Source organism: Microcaecilia unicolor, chromosome 3 (assembly GCF_901765095.1).
Source record: "Microcaecilia unicolor chromosome 3, aMicUni1.1, whole genome shotgun sequence".
NCBI lineage: Eukaryota > Metazoa > Chordata > Amphibia > Gymnophiona > Siphonopidae > Microcaecilia > Microcaecilia unicolor.
The window spans coordinates 390,541,539-390,558,302 of record NC_044033.1 but is presented as its reverse complement, the minus strand read 5'-3'; the positions used below and the strand labels follow the sequence as shown (position 1 = coordinate 390,558,302).

Genomic DNA, 16,764 nt, shown 5'->3' with positions numbered 1-16,764 from the left:
GACAGGCCCTTCTCCAGACCTTCTTGCAGGAACGCCAGCACTGAAGAAATTGGAGCAGTGAAGGGAGAAAGTGAGCCTGCTTCACACCACGCTGCAAAGGTACGCCAAACCCTGGCGTAAGCAGTAGAAGTAGAGCGCTTCCTCGCTCTCAGCATAGTGGCGATGACCTTGTCTGAGAAGCCCTTCTTCCTCAGACGCTGCCGCTCAATAGCCAGGCCGTAAGACCAAAGGGGGAGGGATCCTCCATCACCACGGGACCCTGATGCAACAGGCCCTGCTCCACTGGCAGCCGCAGAGGGTCGTCCACTGATAGCCTTATCAAGTCCGCATACCAGGGACGTCTGGGCCAGTCCGGACCCACCAGGATTATTCGGCCCGGATGCTTTGCCACCCGGTCTAGTACCCTGCCCAACATGGGCCAGGGCGGGAACACATAGAGAAGCTCTTGTGTCGGCCACTGTTGGAGAAGAGCATCTACTCCCAGAGATCGAGGGTCCCGTCCTCTGCTGAAAAAGCACGGCACTTGGCAATTGGCCGATGACGCCATCAGATCTAGGCTCGGCTGGCCCCAGCGCTTCGTGATGTCCAAGAACGCCTGAGCCGATAGCTGCCACTCTCCGGGATCCAAGGTATGGCGACTGAGAAAGTCCGCCTTGACATTCATGACTCCGGCAATGTGGGCCGCTGACAGCTGTTCCAGATTCGCTTCCGCCCATTGGCATAGATTCATGGCTTCCTTGGCTAGAGGGGCGCTCTTGGTACCTCCCTGGCGGTTGACATAGGCCACAGCCGTGGCATTGTCCGACAGGACCCGTACTGGCTTCAACGCCAGTACCGGGAGGAACTCCAAAAGCGCCAACCGAATGGCTCCGAGTTCCAGGAGGTTGATAGACCACTTTGCCTCTGCAGACCAGAGCCCCTGCGCTGTCCTTCCCAAGCAGTGGGCTCCCCAGCCCGTCAAAGAGGCGTCCGTCGTGACGACAATCCACTCCGGGGTCACAAGAGGCATCCCTGCAGACAACTTGTCTGTCTTCAGCCACCAGCTCAGCGCCTTGCGCACTGCTGGGTCCAAGGGAAGGCGCACAGCATAATCCTCCGACACCGAGTCCAGCGCTGCAGCAGAGAGTGTTGTAGTGGTCTCATATGAGCCCTGGCCCAGGGCACTACTTCCATCGTGGCCGTCATAGAGCCCAACAGCTGCACATAGTCCCAAGCCCGAAGAGGAGAGGCTACTAGGAACTGGTCCACCTGAGCCTGAAGTTTGACAATCCGATTGTCCGGCAGGAACACTCTGCCCACTTGGGTGTCGAATCGAACTCCCAGATACTCCAGGGACTGAGTCGGGCGCAGCTGGCTTTTCTCCCAGTTGATGATCCACCCCAGGGAGCTCAAAAGAGCAATCACCCAGTCCACAGCTTTGCCGCACTCTGCATAAGAGGGGGCTCGGATCAACCAGTCGTCCAGATAAGGATGGACTTGTACTCCTTCCTTTCGCAGGAAGGCCGCGATGACCACCATTACTTTGGAGAAGGTCCGCGGAGCAGTAGCCAACCCGAACGGGAGGGCTCTGAACTGGAAGTGTCGGCCCAGAACTGCAAAACGCAGAAAGCGTTGATGAGGAGGCCAGATGGAAATATGCAAGTACGCTTCCTTGATGTCCAAGGATGCCAGGAACTCCCCTGCCTTCACTGCCGCTATAACAGAGCGGAGAGTCTCCATGCGAAAGTGCCGAACTTTCAAGGCCCGACTGACCCCTTTGAGGTCGAGGATAGGCCGTACAGAACCTCCTTTCTTTGGTACCACAAAGTAAATGGAGTAACGTCCCTTGCCAAGCTGATCTTCTGGCACCGGAACGACCGCACCCAGGCGGATCAGATTGTCCAAGGTCTGCTGCACTGCCACAGCTTTGACCGGAGACTTGCCGGGAGAGAGTACAAACCCGTCTCTTAAGGGTCGGCAGAACTCTAGCTTGTAGCCGTCTCTGATGACTTCCAGCACCCAAGCGTCTGAAGTTACCCTGGTCCACTCGCCCAGAAACGAGGACAGGCGTCCTCCAATCTGCACTGGGCCATGGACCAGGACCCCGTCATTGGGTACGAGACCCTGGGGGAGGACCGGAGGGCGCACCTCCGGGACGGTGGTCTCTGCGAAAGGAATGCTGCTTGGGGGAGAAGGTCCTCTTGAAGGAAGAGGGGGCAGAGGAGCCCAACTTGCCCGGGCGGTACCGACGGGCTTCCTGAAACTGTCCTCTGGAGATACCGGGGCGAGCACTGGCCCGAGCCCTGACCTCTGGTAACCTCTTGCCCTTAGACGTGCCGAGATCGGTCACAATTTTGTCCAGCTCGACCCCACAGAGCAGCTTGCCTTTAAAAGGCAACTTAGCCAGGCGGGACTTAGAGGCGTGGTCCGCAGACCAGTGTTTCAGCCAAAGCCACCGCCGCGCAGAGACTGTCTGAGCCATACGTTTAGCCGAGGCTCTCAAGACATCATACAGTAAGTCTGCCAAATAAGCCAAGCCCGATTCCAGGGCCGGCCAATCAGCCCTCAAGGAAGGATCCGAGGGGGAAGCCCGCTGCACAATCGTCAGGCACGCCCTGGCCACATAGGAGCCGCAAACTGAGGCCTGCAAACTTAAAGCAGCCGCCTCGAAGGACGACCTTAAGGCCGCCTCCAATCTTCTGTCTTGGGCGTCCTTTAGGGCCGTGCCACCTTCCACCGGCAACGCCGTTTTCTTAGTCACCGCAGTGATTAAAGAATCCACGGTAGGCCAAAGAAAGGCCTCCTGTTCATTTTCAGGCAAAGGATAGAGGCGGGACATAGCCCTAGCCACTTTGAGGCTCGCTTCCGGGACATCCCATTGAGCCAAAATTAAGGTGTGCGTGGCATCATGCACGTGGAAGGTTCTAGGCGGGCGCTTCGTCCCCAGCATAATGGCGGAGCCAACAGGGGCTGAGGGAGAGACGTCCTCCGGAGAGGAAATCTTCAAAATGCTCATGGCCTGCACTAACAGGTTGGGCAAATCCTCTGAGTGAAAGATCCGCGCTGCAGAGGGGTCATCCGCTCCATCCGAGCGGGAATCCGTCTCCTCCAAGGAATCCCCAAAGGACCGTTGGGAGAACTCAGATACGCTACCCTCATCTACATCAGAGGAAACAGAGTCCTCTAAGGCCTGGGAATCCACCCGAGGGCGTTTACTTCCGGGGGCCTCAACCCCTTTATCGGACAAGGGAGAAGGGGCAGCGTTTTGCATAAGGAAGGCCTGATGCAGCAGCAAAATAAACTCGGGGGAGAAACCCCCCAGACTGTGCACTTCAGCAGCCTGGGCCACAGCCCTAGACGCACCCTCAACCGGCGCTCGCAAGAGCGGGGGAGAAACATGCTGTGCATCCAAGATGGCGTCCGGCGCGACACTCCGCGAAGGAGCCGCGCGGGAAGAAAGGCGCTTAACTTTAGCCGCTTTATTGCCGTCGCCCAAATCAAGGGCGGCCATGGCATTAACTTCTCCCAGCTCAAGGGCGGCCCAAGAAGAAGCCGTCCGAGCAGAGTGGCCGGCCAAGATGGCGGAGGCGAGCAGCGGGGGATGGGCGTTTATGGCGGGAAAAATCGCCGCACCAGAGGAAGACCCGGGACACTGACCGGCCTCCGAACTGACACCCAACAAGGGCGAATCAGACTTTAAGACCCCCGCGTCCCCGCTAGAAGCGCACACGCGGTCCGGGGAGCGATTCTTCGCGCCCTCGCCCTCCGACGCCATAGGCCACGTGGAGATCGATCGGGGAACCCCCTGCCCGCTATAAAAAGGTAAAAATTACATGCTTCTCGCTCCGAGCTGTAACGACCTGGTGTCCCAGTGAGTAGCTGCAATAAACGTTTAAATAAACGTCGAAATAAACGCCTTTAAGGACGTCCAAAATTTTTTTTTTTTTTAACGGAGCCAGCGGGAGGGGGGAGAAAAGGAGGGACCTGGCGCCACCAGGTTTGCACTTGCTCAAGAAGAGCCCTCAACCCTAGGTACTCAACAAAACCTAAAAATTAGGCTTGTAGACCTAGCCAGAGCTGCTGCTGTGTGTGACCACCACCTGCTGAGATAGAGAACATACTGAGGAGTTTCCGGCAGCACATAACCACATATAGGGAGGCAAAAGCTTTGCTCTCTATCTCCACCTGCTGGTAGATGGACACAACCCACCAGTCTATGGATTGATCAGCATGATGATATGGAAGAAACTGTTGCAGTTTGCTCCAGAAAGCTAGAAGTGATTATACTGAACACCCCCCCCCCCCCCCCCCAATGTACCTCTTTTTCCCATTAATCCAATCCTAGCTAATCTGATTCACCACTGCTGCAATGGTGGCAGCTCCAATTTCTTTCAATTAGCTGCAAGTTCGTACCTGGGTGCACCCAATCCCATTCTAACCAATTTCCACTATTAATCCTGCCCCTCTTCTGGATTCCAGCCCAACACAAAAGACTTGCTTGTTTAACAAATATCTTGAATGATCTTTAACATGTTTTAGATTTTTTGTGGCCCGCTTTGATTCTTTTGCAGATATAGGCTGGATATAAATACATGTATGGTATGGTATGGTCCTCTCCCCACACCACCCTCAATTTTAATCACGTTAACAGGCTCAACTGTCTTTACTTCCTCCCAGTACACCATTACTTTAGGACATGTCTACCAGATATGCAAAAATGAGACTCTCCAGCAAAAGTCAACTGATCCTGGGACCACTCATCTTAGGTGTTGGGGTATTATGATTATACCTGTAAATTATCTTATATACAAGTTCCTTAAGCAGGGTGGATACTAACACTTTATAGGCCTCTGCAAGTACACCCACCTACATTGCCTTTCACTTAATTCCTAATCCTGTATCTCTTCTCACGTACTCACAAACCCAAAGGAACTGTAGAAGTTTGTTTTCATCCCTTTTATCCTATTTTGCAACAGACAAACCTGTTCCAAAAGCGTTAAATCCATTTTCTCTCCCAAACCAATACAGCTCATTCTAACAAAGTGCTGCACTTGTAGAGCATGAAAGCCTGTAGACTGCAAATCAAATTTACTCTAAGCTCTTAACCCTTCCCATCTATCAAAAATACCGTACTTTTTTCCCCCTGGTTGAAGTCCACATTACATTTAATGGGTGCTAGCAGAAAAATCACTTGCTGTCTACCCTTTATATTCTTTACCATCTCCCACATTTTCATAACATGCCTCATTGCTGTCAACCATCCCTATGGAGAATCTGACTCCAAGTGAGGACCTTATTTCCCTTAACCTCTTACTGCCCCTAATAATGTAGAACCCAGTCTCTCTTCCCTTCATCTTATAATCTATGTCCACCTTGGCTATGTCTCCCTTTATCCAAGCCTCAACCCAACATGTAAGTACAGAATCCCCAATCTCCATCACCACACAACACACTCAGATTTTAATTTTCATCTCTTTCTCCTTCCTCAGCAGCTTTCCCAAAATCTCCAGCTTTACTTGTGTTCTTAGAGACTGCAGGGTCCACCAATTTAATAACATGTTCTTCTGCTGCCCTCCCCCCAAGGGTCTTCTCCACAAATTCTCCCATCACACATCTCCATTTTTCCATCACCTTAATCCTATCAATGATCCTTCCTCAAAGCAGAACCTTCAACCTTGCCAACTCCTTCCCCATCCTTATTACTATCAAGACAACCCCTTTACTCCCTCTCTCAAACAAGCCTTTTCCCATAAAGGTAACCCTTTCCCTCTGTAGAGTACCCTCCCCCTGTAAACATCTGCTTTTCTCATCCTTACACCCTTCCATTGACATCTTCCCTTGTCAAGCCTCCATTCACTCATTAAGATCCCCTTCTCTCCTCTCAAAAGATATCCCCTCCATTAGAGCACAGATGAGGATCTTACCTTTAGATAGTTAGCCTCGGGGCCAATACAAGAGCAAGGAAGAGGGAGTCAAGGCAGTACGCTACACCCTGAGTTACTGTAAGGAATGTGCACCTTGAGGACTTTTGCAGTAAAAAAAAAAAAAAAAACAACCCAAAACAGTAGATAAGGGGGCTCCCGAGCTGGAAACCTGAGGTATGTCCAGAAGCCATCCATGGCTGCTCTGAAGATCTATGAAACAGTGATGGCTGCTGAGAGTGCCATATAGCCAAGCTTCGAGTAGGCCAAGCATTCTTACCCAGCAGAAACTGAGGGAGAAAACAAGCATTCACAACCAGTCAAGAGTGTGAATGCCTCTGGAAAGAGGTAAGAGCAGTGAACAGGCGATTGGCCTTAAGAGACCGCCAATCACTTTCCCACCTGCATCTTACTCTGCCAAGTGCGCTCTCTCAGCTGACATCTATAATTGGCCCACATATGCAGGGAAGTTCTGCAAGAAATTCTGATTAGGTATAAATTCCCTGTGATATATTAAGAACTAGTAGAAAAGGCCCGTTTCAGGCAAAAATGAAACAGGCGCTAGCAAGGTTTTCCTCCCCCACCCCAGTTCCAGACCCCTCCATCACTCCCCCCCCCCCAGTTCCAGACCCCCTCCCTCCCTCCATCCATCCATCCGAATTCCACACCCTTCCTCCGAGTTCCAGACCCCTCCCTCCCGCTCTCCAAGTTCCAGACCCCACCTCCCTGCCTCCCTCCCTCCGATTTGCAGAGCCCACCTCCCTGCCTTTCTCCTTCCGATTTCCAGACCCCCACACCTCCTTGGAGTTCCTGACCCCTAGACCCCCCTGTCGCGACCCTCTCGAGCCCCCCTTCCCGCCGCCAAACTTCCCCAGCCGCCGTCGCGTATGTGTGCTGGCGGGGGACCCCAACCCCGCCAGCCGAAAGTCTCCTTTTCTCGGCCGCGCGGCATGGAGGAATGACGTGATCAAGTTGGAATCCATTTGTGCTCGTGCGTCTGACGTATGCACACAGATTCCAACTTGATCACGTCCCCTGGGTTTTCGGCGTAATGCGTCGTGACGTCAGCTGGGGCTTCGGAGCCCAAAGTTACGGACAGAGGCAGCCAGGCTCAGAACGTTGGCGGTGAGTATTATTATATAGGATGAGCTTTGTACTCCAGATCAGTTTTGTTTCATAGTCATAAAAAACCTCCTACTATACGTTATCTGTGGGCCCCTCACCCCCAATAGGCAGTGGGTAAAAGCTGCTCTGTACACAAGCAGAATTACCTTAGAAGTTATGTTTCTGTCATGAAGACAGGATACTCTAGTTCAGTGTGTATCACTTTTCTGGTAGTTTTCCACACAAAAACAAAGGTTTATGATCATGATTTGCTGAAATTCCACCATAACACCTCTAATATTTTATGAGAATTTACATTTTTGTTTGTTGAAATGTACTTACAATCTATATTTTATTATTTTAATGATACCTTGAGCCAACTGGCTTTAGAATTGTGTTGATTTTATGTATAGCTCTGGAGCAGGTTTTGCCAAAGCACAGCCATAGGAATGAATATCCCTTATTTTATAATTTGTAGGTTTTTGTTTTGTTTTTAATATAATGGTGTTTGTTTCCTGTGGCCTCACCACATTTTTCTCCTGGTGGTGTATGTGAACACCATTAGCCAGTTTGTTTTTTGCTACTTAAACTTGAAGCAATAAATATTTTCATGGTTTTAAAACTTTCTACTAATAGAATACCTGAGAGGATATGATTAAGCTCCACATCTCTGATGCTTCTCGCCATAAGAGAGCGCCTCAATACGGAGCTCCAGCGTGAAAGCATCTGGCCTCTCTTTCGGGTTCCAAGCTAACATACTACGCAGAAGATTGCAGACTTCCTCGGGTACAGCCCTCTTGTTCTTCCAAGGGATATGTAGCTGTAAACTGGGGTTTTCTAGAAGAGCCTCACCCACAGGAACTAGTACCTTGCCTCGACAGACATATGTTCCTGAGTGGAGATCACAGAAATGGAAGATAGGTATTAGTTTTGAAACCCAGATGATGGGAAGGATTGGGGGGACAGGGGGGGAGAAACCCTATAGGATTTAAAGACAGCCCGAAGGGATAAATGGGCAATATCTAAGTAAGATGCAGATACAAAACCATTAATGAGACACTTATGATGAGAAGTTCTAGTTTACTAGAATACACAGTTTCTGGAATTGGCTTCTACAGTAATGTAACTCAGTGTGTATGCTTTCAAGTGTTGTAGGTAAGAACCACTAAAACATTTAAGTACTTAGGGGTCTATTTACTAAGTGGCAATATTCCACTACGATGTATTGAAGGCCACGTAACATAAGTTGCGGCCCTAATACGTGTTATACTGCAAAAACACAGCTTAAATGCATGGACAAATCAGATCAGGAATGGGACCATTCACTTTAGAATACCACCACTATAAAAAATACTTTAAAAATACAGTAACTGAATACAAAAGTGAACATAACCACACTTAAGCTGTACATCACACGTTTTGAAGACATTTTTTTTTTAACTCTCTTAGAAATATTGAAAATTCCATCAGAATCCATACATATTATAATGAAAAATAAATTTATACCCCATCATCAACTCCCTTAGAGTTTACAGTGGCTTATATCAACAGGAATCAAGCTCCAAAAAAAAATGCCAATACAATAAATTTAAAACACACGACAGATTTCTAAAGCTTTCTATTTGCCTCTATCAGACTTTGGACTCGATAGCCCTTTGGAAATCTACGTTTCAAAGTTCCAGGTTTATTAAAGGCTTCCTATTCCGCTCACTGGACAAGTCACCTGAGGGGAGATATTCAAATTGTTCCAGTGACAAGTTAACTTTGGATCCAGCATAAATAGACAGGAATTTGCAGATCATTTTGTAGACAGAGATGAGCTGTCTGTCAACTTAGACCTTTTCATAATATAATTAAAAAGAAAGACTCTGCAAAATCAAGCTCTATAAATTCTCTCAACACATCCTTCTAAAACTACAGTTAAATTTAATTATTTTAAATACATTTTCTATGAACCAGCCCAACTGATTATTTCTAAGGTGAAACCAGCGCAGGTAACTGCACCATCCTCTACGGCAGAGGCAGCATCAGAGTGTAAGGATTAAATGTAATTTAGTATCTTGATTTATATTCCACATCCTTCAGTAATACACTGCAGTGTAGATTACAAAAAATATCAAATACATCTAAGATGCAATCCATCAAAACATTCCAAAACAACCATACTTAAATCCAGGGGCATATCTGCGTGGGGCCACAGGGGCCTGGGCCCCCGCAGATTTCACCCTGGACCCCCCCCCTACCGCCGTCAACCCTCCCCCGCCGTCACCTACCCCCGCCGAGGTACAACGTGCTGCGACATCAGACTCCGTCCGAAACTGGAAGGGAAGGGATGCAGCTTTTAAAAGCACAGCTCGAGGAAGAAAACTTAAACAAGACCTCGGCTGGGCTGGCGGGGGTTGGGTCCCCCGCCAGCTGAAGTAAAAGGCATCGGCAGGCAGGAGGAAGCGGACCTCGGTGGGGGTAGGTGACGGCAGGTTGACGGCGGTGGGGGGGGGGGGGGGGGCTATAATGTGCCCCCTCACTCTAGCCCCTGCCCCCCCCCTACCGCTGAACCTCAGATACGCCCCTGCTTAAATCACATTTTCCCATCTCTCCCACCATTATCTAAAACTAATCAACAAACACTTTATAAAGCAACTACACTTAAAATCCTCCTGTATTTCCTATAATTCTTATTATTCTTGTTCTACATAAAATATTTATTAAAAGCTAAGTTTTCAATAATTTTTGAAAAGATACATAATCTTCACATTGAAAAAAAAATCTCCTTCATTAATTCATTCCAGGAGCACAACAACACAAGAATAAGCTCAAGTCCTAACCAGACTATGGGGTCCAGTAGTTCCCAAACCTGGTCCTGGAGGCACCCCAGCCACTCAGGTTTTCAGAATACCCACAATGAGAGAGATCTGAATGCACCGTCACCAATGCATGCAAATCCATCATGAATATTCATTGTGGATAATCTGAAAATGTGACTGGTTGGGGTGTCTCCAGCACCAGGTTTGGAACCCACTGGCATACAGTAAAGCTAGACTTAGTGAAGAACTAGAACAAAGAGATCCAGCTGAATATATATAATTTTGGTCCACCATAGTCTTGAATGCTAGACGTAGCATTTTAAATTTTATTCAATGTAACAAAAATGATAGAGGCAGTAGTAGCTGCTCAATTTCAAAATTACTTAGAACGTTATCAGTTATTGGATGCAATGCACTTGGGATTCCATCCATCTTTTAGTGTGGAAACAATGTTGGAAGGCTCTTTTTCAGAACTTCCTCTTTTCCTGGAAAAGGGATAATCAAGTCTATGTGATGCAGCTAGATTTATCTACTGTATTTGATCTGGTGAGCCATGAGACTCTGCTGCCAACGATCTCTGAGGTGGGCATTGCTGGAGGTGTTTTGACGTGGTTCAATGGATTTTTAAAACACATGTCTGTCCAGATGCTCTGGCAGAAGTGTCTTTTGTATCCATCGTCTATGAAGCACGGGATCCCACAAGGCTCACCATTCTCCCTCATAATTTTTAATTTTTACCTTAGGGACATAAGGAAGGTTTTAGAATCTTTTGGAATTAGATATTTTTCTTACAAAGTTTATATTGTTCTTTTGTTCCCTTGGAATAATTTAATGTCAGTTTATTCTCTTATGTAAGAGGTTTTTAAGGTTTTACTTGCCTGATTTTGCTCCTTGGATTTGAAAACAAATCCGGCTAAAACAAATTTTTCTCCCTAAACCCACCTCTTCTCTTCCCCCATTATCTCTCTCTGTGGAAAACACTCATCCTCCCCGTCTCATCAACTCGTAACCTTGGGCTCATCTTTGACTCCTCTGTCTCTTAGATGGCTTTCCTGGTACTCAGCATCTTCAGGTTGACCGTACAGGCAGTATGCCTCAAGGTCCACAATATTCAGCGCATCCAAGGCACTAGAAATGAGGGCTGACAGCTCGTCACGGTAAAAAAATGCAGACGGCCGTGGGGGTCATCCTGTTCTTCCTGGAGAAGCTTACCCTCCTCTACCATCTCAAGCTTAGATGGCTGAGACGACACCCCCAAACCCACATCAATCAAAGGGAGAGAGGAATGGGGCCCCAACGACCCCACATCAGAGACCATCTGCCAATGCTACTGCGCAGCAGGTGACCAAAATCCCCAAAGGACACTTCCTGGATCCCTAGCACCTGTGCAGACAGTAACTGGGGGAGGGCTCGCTTCAACAAATATGACTGATGCATGAGCAGAACAAAATCCAGGGAGAAAAACATTCCCAGCCAGGTCTGCCCCACAGCCGAGGAGCTCCATTTCTGTTAGCAATCCCATCAGACAGGTTGGCAGCGCACAAGTGCTCCAGAAACATCAGCTGAAGCGAGTCTAGGACTGCCTCAGTGGAGGCTGACAAAATTGCACACGCGCCAAAAGCCTCCACACAGGAAACCACTCCGTCGGGTGAAACTGAAGCGCCATCTGCCACCAAACTTTCCACGCAACCAGCAATGCAGAATCCCCGCTGCGGAATAGCTCTTCCCACAGTGGGAACAGCGCTTTACTGTCTCCGCCTCCATACTGGCACGCGCTAAGCCCCAACCGAGCGGACTACAAAAAAAAAAAGAGAGAGGACCACTCACCACAATTATGGGGCACCAGTCCGCTGATATTCCAAAAGATGCCAGCGACCGAGCTGAGTTATCCGAGAGGTAAGATATGTAAGAAAGCAAGAAAGAAATACCAAGTCACTGCACTACCCAGTTCTCCCATGAAAAAAAAAAAACAGGCTTATACCCCGATCTGCCCAAAAACGCCTGGAACCCAGCCAAAACAGCTTACCCGCTAGAACATTGTGGATGCGGAAGCCTCCTCGAGCCAGCGAACTAGTATAGCAGTGGAAGCCATAGCACTTAAGATTCCAAGCAAGTCAGTAATCAGAGAGTCAACCAACGGAGCTAGTTGAACACTGTTCAATAGCACAGACATACACAGCAAACATCCAACAAGCTGTAAATTTAAGGGGCAAGAGAGATGAAAGGGTACCTGCACCCTAGTATTGAAATCCGAGAAATCTCGACAGGCCTAAGCCCCGGGATTCCGAACCCCTGCTTGGACCGAGAACTGGAGCAATGACTAAACTAGGGTGTCCCGAATGATATCACCTGGTATCGACAAGACAAAGGTGAGGGTAAACCAAACATAAGGAACGTGCAGACCTGCTCCCAGGAAGACACCGTGTTCTTGTGTCACCGGGGGCTTACATCACATACGCAAGTCCCCTCCCCCCCCCCCAAACCCCAGCTCCCCGAAATAGTGAGCTTAACCAACTACTGTGCTATGGTGGACTAGCCACCCAGTATTGCAAACCTAGGACATGCCAGGCCGTGTCTGCCAAAGACATCAATTCAGGAGATGTCTGAATCTAGACAAACCAGGAACTCACCAAATATGCCACAATCAAGTCCACAACTGACCATTCAGGAAAATCCTGGAATAAACTGAAATCTGCTGCACCCAGCCAAGACCCAGCACAGCAGCTGCCTAGATTTATATGTCAAGAGAGAACATCCGAGAAGTCCTAGGAAAATGGTACTGGAACCATCAGCTATGGCTGAGAGGACCTAGAGGATCAACAAGGAACCTCTGAGTCTGATGCGGAACCTGACACCAGGAAGATCGTCCAAGATTGCACCCAGAGTGTGAACAAATGACCAGACTCAAGGACTAGATAGGAAAGGCTGCCCTGAATTGGGGTGTGATGCTTGCTGATTAGTCCCCAGAAAAAAAAAAATGGCTTCCTCAAGGCCATGTCGAGTATTACTCCAAGATCCCTCATGTTGGAAACAATTAATTCTTGGTGAAATTAAATATCAATCCTGACGACAGAAAAAGGGTAGCTACTGAAGATGAAATGTGCAAACTACCTTGATGAAAGAGTATCAAATCAGCCAATCGCAAAATAAGGATAAATGTTTCCACAGAATGCAATCACAGAAAACTCCTGCAGTAACGTAAAATGGGCATAAAACAGCACGATTCCACAAACTGCAGGAAGGGCAGAAATTCCACCTGCAGGACTGAAATTGCAACCAAATGCAATGGGGCCAAAGGAAAGGATGACCCTACTAACTCCATGGTAGGTGGAAGAACTCTCCTTTCATGGAACTACCAAAGAAACAGAATAACGTCCTGGTCCTCCCCAGAGATATAGGGGACAGCCTCCACCGTAGCACCAAGAAGAAAGTCTCCCAGGAGACAAAACTGCCTGAGAGATTAACTAGAGCCTGCATAGCTAGTCCAAGCGAAAATCTGCAGTGGAATGGGAGAACTCCAACATGCAACCTTGCTAAGGTAATATGGAGACATTCCTCAAGCACAGGAAGAGGTGTATTGCTACTGCGGAATCCGAGGGGATACCCAATATCCCTTCCTCAAATGGCATGGAAGCCCATGGTAGCACTGGAGCTTGAAGCCGAGTCCTTCCAGACAGCATGAACACTGGTAGTGGCACTTGCAAAAAAAAGTATATATATATATTTTTTTTTAATGAACCTTGCAAAAGGTGACCTAGGCAGTGGACAGTTAAACAGGCTTCTAAGACAGAGCTCACTGCATGTTAAGAGTGGCAAGAATCAGTCAGCGAGGCTGAGCCCCAGAAAGGCTGACAGGTCTACACATAGTACCAAACTAGGATGTCCGACCGCCTAGATGGTGCAACAGAATCTGGATGTGTGAACCATAGTGCAGTAATGAGATCAAGCTGCAGTAGTTGTAGACCCACAACCTGTGAATCCTGGTGTTCACCTCCAGCTGGTGATCAACACCAATAAGCCATTCTGCAAGTCTGAAGACGCTCTAATAAACCATAGCTGTCCAATGCCATGAACAAGGTATCCCAGTTCCATAGAAGTTCCAGGGCAGCCCATCTGCAGGTTACCTGTAGTCTCAGCCCTCGCTCTCAGCTGGTTATTGCAACCAGGAAGGTCCCAAAAAACAAGGCAAGCAATCTGCAAGATCCAACGTGGAAAATAAACAAGCAGATCAAAGTGACATCCAAAGGATTTTATTAGAGATATCATATATAAGAAAGTTGCCCAACTTTCTTATATATGATATCTCTAATAAAATCCTTTGGATGTCACTTTGATCTGCTTGTTTATTGCAACCAGGAAACTAGGCTGCTACCTTGAAGCCACTCTGCAAGTTGCTATTTACCCAAAGTCCGGCAAAGGACTCCAAAAGGCAAAGGCAGCATAGGTCAACCCTGCAGTAGGGTACTGTACCCAAGAGCTGAGCAGCTTTGGAAAACCAACAATGGAAGAAGAAATGAAGTGCCAACTGCTCCACCAAGGGAAGAACCGCTTGCACTAACAGGCGGAGAGTGGTACCAACCAAAAGGTTCCCTGAAAAAAAAAACGGAATAATGAACCAAGAATCCTAGAACATACACCCCGCAAATGGCAAGCTCCGACTGGTCCCGACACTATCACCAAACCAATTGTGGACACATCCGAGGACCTTAAAACTGACAGTGACCTTCCATGAAATGAAAAGGGATGCATGCGACACTACCATAGTGTCACCTACATGCCACCACTGTCCTCCGTACCCCTCGAGACGAAGTACTACACAGAAAGTAGAGACTGCAGGGTCCCAATATATAGCCCAAGAGCAGGTACCGAACAAGGTATCCTTGGAGGAGCTGGAAGAGAGCAACTCACGGAGTCCCACCGAAGAGACACCGCATTGCAGCAAAATCCATCCACCAGAGGATAACCAGAGTCCTGGAGACTAATGTAAGAGCCATAAGCAAAATCCAACCACTCTACTACAGGAGTGCTGACCAGTCTGCTGTCAGCTAGCTGCAGAAGCAGCACCTCGGAGTTAACACAATCAGATTTCCCCCCAGAATAACTCTCATCCTCTGAGCATGCGAATATCAGCCGCAGAATATCAGCCCTGTGCTGCTATGCTTTGCTCGCATGCCCTAAAATGGCCGCCAAAGCCCGTTAGGCAGTTGCAAAAGACCTCGTGTGGGCAGCTACAAACAGTAGCAAGGCCCACATAAGCAGTGTTGCAGAACTCAGCTGTTGCCCCAACAGCCAATAAAAGAATTCCCGCCACACACCACAGCCACAGTGGGTACACACTCCTGCAGCAACCACCGTCAAAAACGCGAAACACTGGGAATAAGCCATACCCACAACAAAGTGTTGACTCACCCAGAGCACCAACAGCAGCCTTGTAACAGCACAGGCAGACATCCATCCTCTCCTTCCATAGCCTTGATACTGGCATCATCAGTATCTCTCCCAAACCCAGGTTTTTCGAAAGTCCAAGTCAACAGACTAACCATCTGACTCTAAATGGGTGGGTTTTTTTGTAGCTGGATAGCCACCTCTTGGAGAAGGAGAATGGAGAAGGGCAGGAGAAGGCAGAAGGGTGGGGGAGGGACCTGGGGTGACCAGGTGTAGCCCCTAAACACGGCACCACTCACCCATACACTCCAGAGCTCTACTAAACCAGGAGGACCAGATTAGAAGCTGCACCAGATGAGACCAGGAGCTGGTGGAGAGACCATCCATCTGCCTGCTGGAGATAGAGAATACTGACTGACCAAGGAGCATTCCATCCTATAAGGAGATGCAATTCAGCTCTCTATGTCCACCTGCTAGTAGATGGATACAACCCACAAATCTCTGGATTCATCTGCCGCTGACACTAAGGAAACTTATTTTAGATCCAGCTATGCTCAGCTTTTAAATGTTCAGCAATTAACCGGCTTAACCAGAAATTTCACTAAAGATATCTGTGGTAAATTATTCACTAGTACAGGTAGTAGTCACTAAAAGGAAACACACACTTGTCAAGTTCCTGCTTCTTTTGACAGCAAATTTTAGATTCAAGTAGATAATGGCCAGCTTACCTTGAAGGTTTCTTGTTGCAAGACATTCATATAGCGCTACCAGCAGCAGAGCAACCAGCAATGTCAGAATTTCACCTACTGCCTCAGCAAAACAGGCCATCAAGACAATTCCTCTTTCTGCAGCATAAATGAATGCCCTCCAATAGCAGCAGCATGGAAGACTGGCTTAGAAAACTATTAGAAAGATGTTGCACTAGAAAGAATACTTTACCTGACTACTTAATAGTTCAATTATAAACATTAGAACCCTCCTTTAAAGTCACAAGATTGAACAAAATGGGCTCATCCAATAAAAATTCATTGATTCTCACCAAGAAGTTCTTTCTGTGAACTGGCATCCTTAAAAGTAATCCTTTCAATCATGGCCCAGAAGATGATACCCAGGGCAAAGATATCAGCTTTGGCAGTGTAGCTCCCTTCCCACATTTCAGGTGCCATGTAAAAATCCGACCCACAGGCTGAAAAAAAGCGGTGCTGGTTCACATTCACTTTTCCCAGGCACAACTTGCTCAGACCAAAATCTGCCACCTAAGAACACAAGCAAAAGTTAACAGTGCACTATGTCTTCTTCATTGACAACTAGGAAGCAAGTGCAAAATATTAAAATACCAGTTTCAACAATTACAGTTTCTATTGAATTAAAGCATTACCAGGTACGTGGAAAGCTGTACAGACATTTAAGAGACAGCAAGGCTTAATTTGCAAACAAAAAAAAGTGGAGGATCTGTGAAGATGGGAGAAAAGAAGCAGACCAGGGTCAAAAGCAGCAGAAGGTATAGATGAGAGAGCACATTCTGTTCCAGGCTCACCTCCCCCCTCCTTTGAACCTGAAGGCTACCTGGT

The 16,764-nt window shown here is 48.0% G+C and overlaps 1 protein-coding gene across 4 annotated transcripts in view; it reads right to left on the bottom strand.

Annotated features, from left to right (window-relative positions):
* Window positions 1–16,764, bottom strand: part of LOC115465152 (serine/threonine-protein kinase PDIK1L-like) — a 111,127-nt gene that overhangs the window by 70,290 nt on the left and 24,073 nt on the right. For 2 of the 4 annotated variants that reach the window (XM_030195558.1, XM_030195557.1), the window contains exons 2-3: window positions 16,233–16,449; window positions 7,646–7,895 (exon numbers count right to left, since the gene is read on the bottom strand). In XM_030195558.1, coding sequence (XP_030051418.1) covers window positions 7,660–7,895; window positions 16,233–16,449 — 453 coding nt within the window. In that variant the 3' untranslated portion in view covers window positions 7,646–7,659. The remainder of the gene's footprint in view (window positions 1–7,645; window positions 7,896–16,232; window positions 16,450–16,764) is intronic. The other 2 variants (XM_030195559.1, XM_030195560.1) reach the window with 1 other exon arrangement.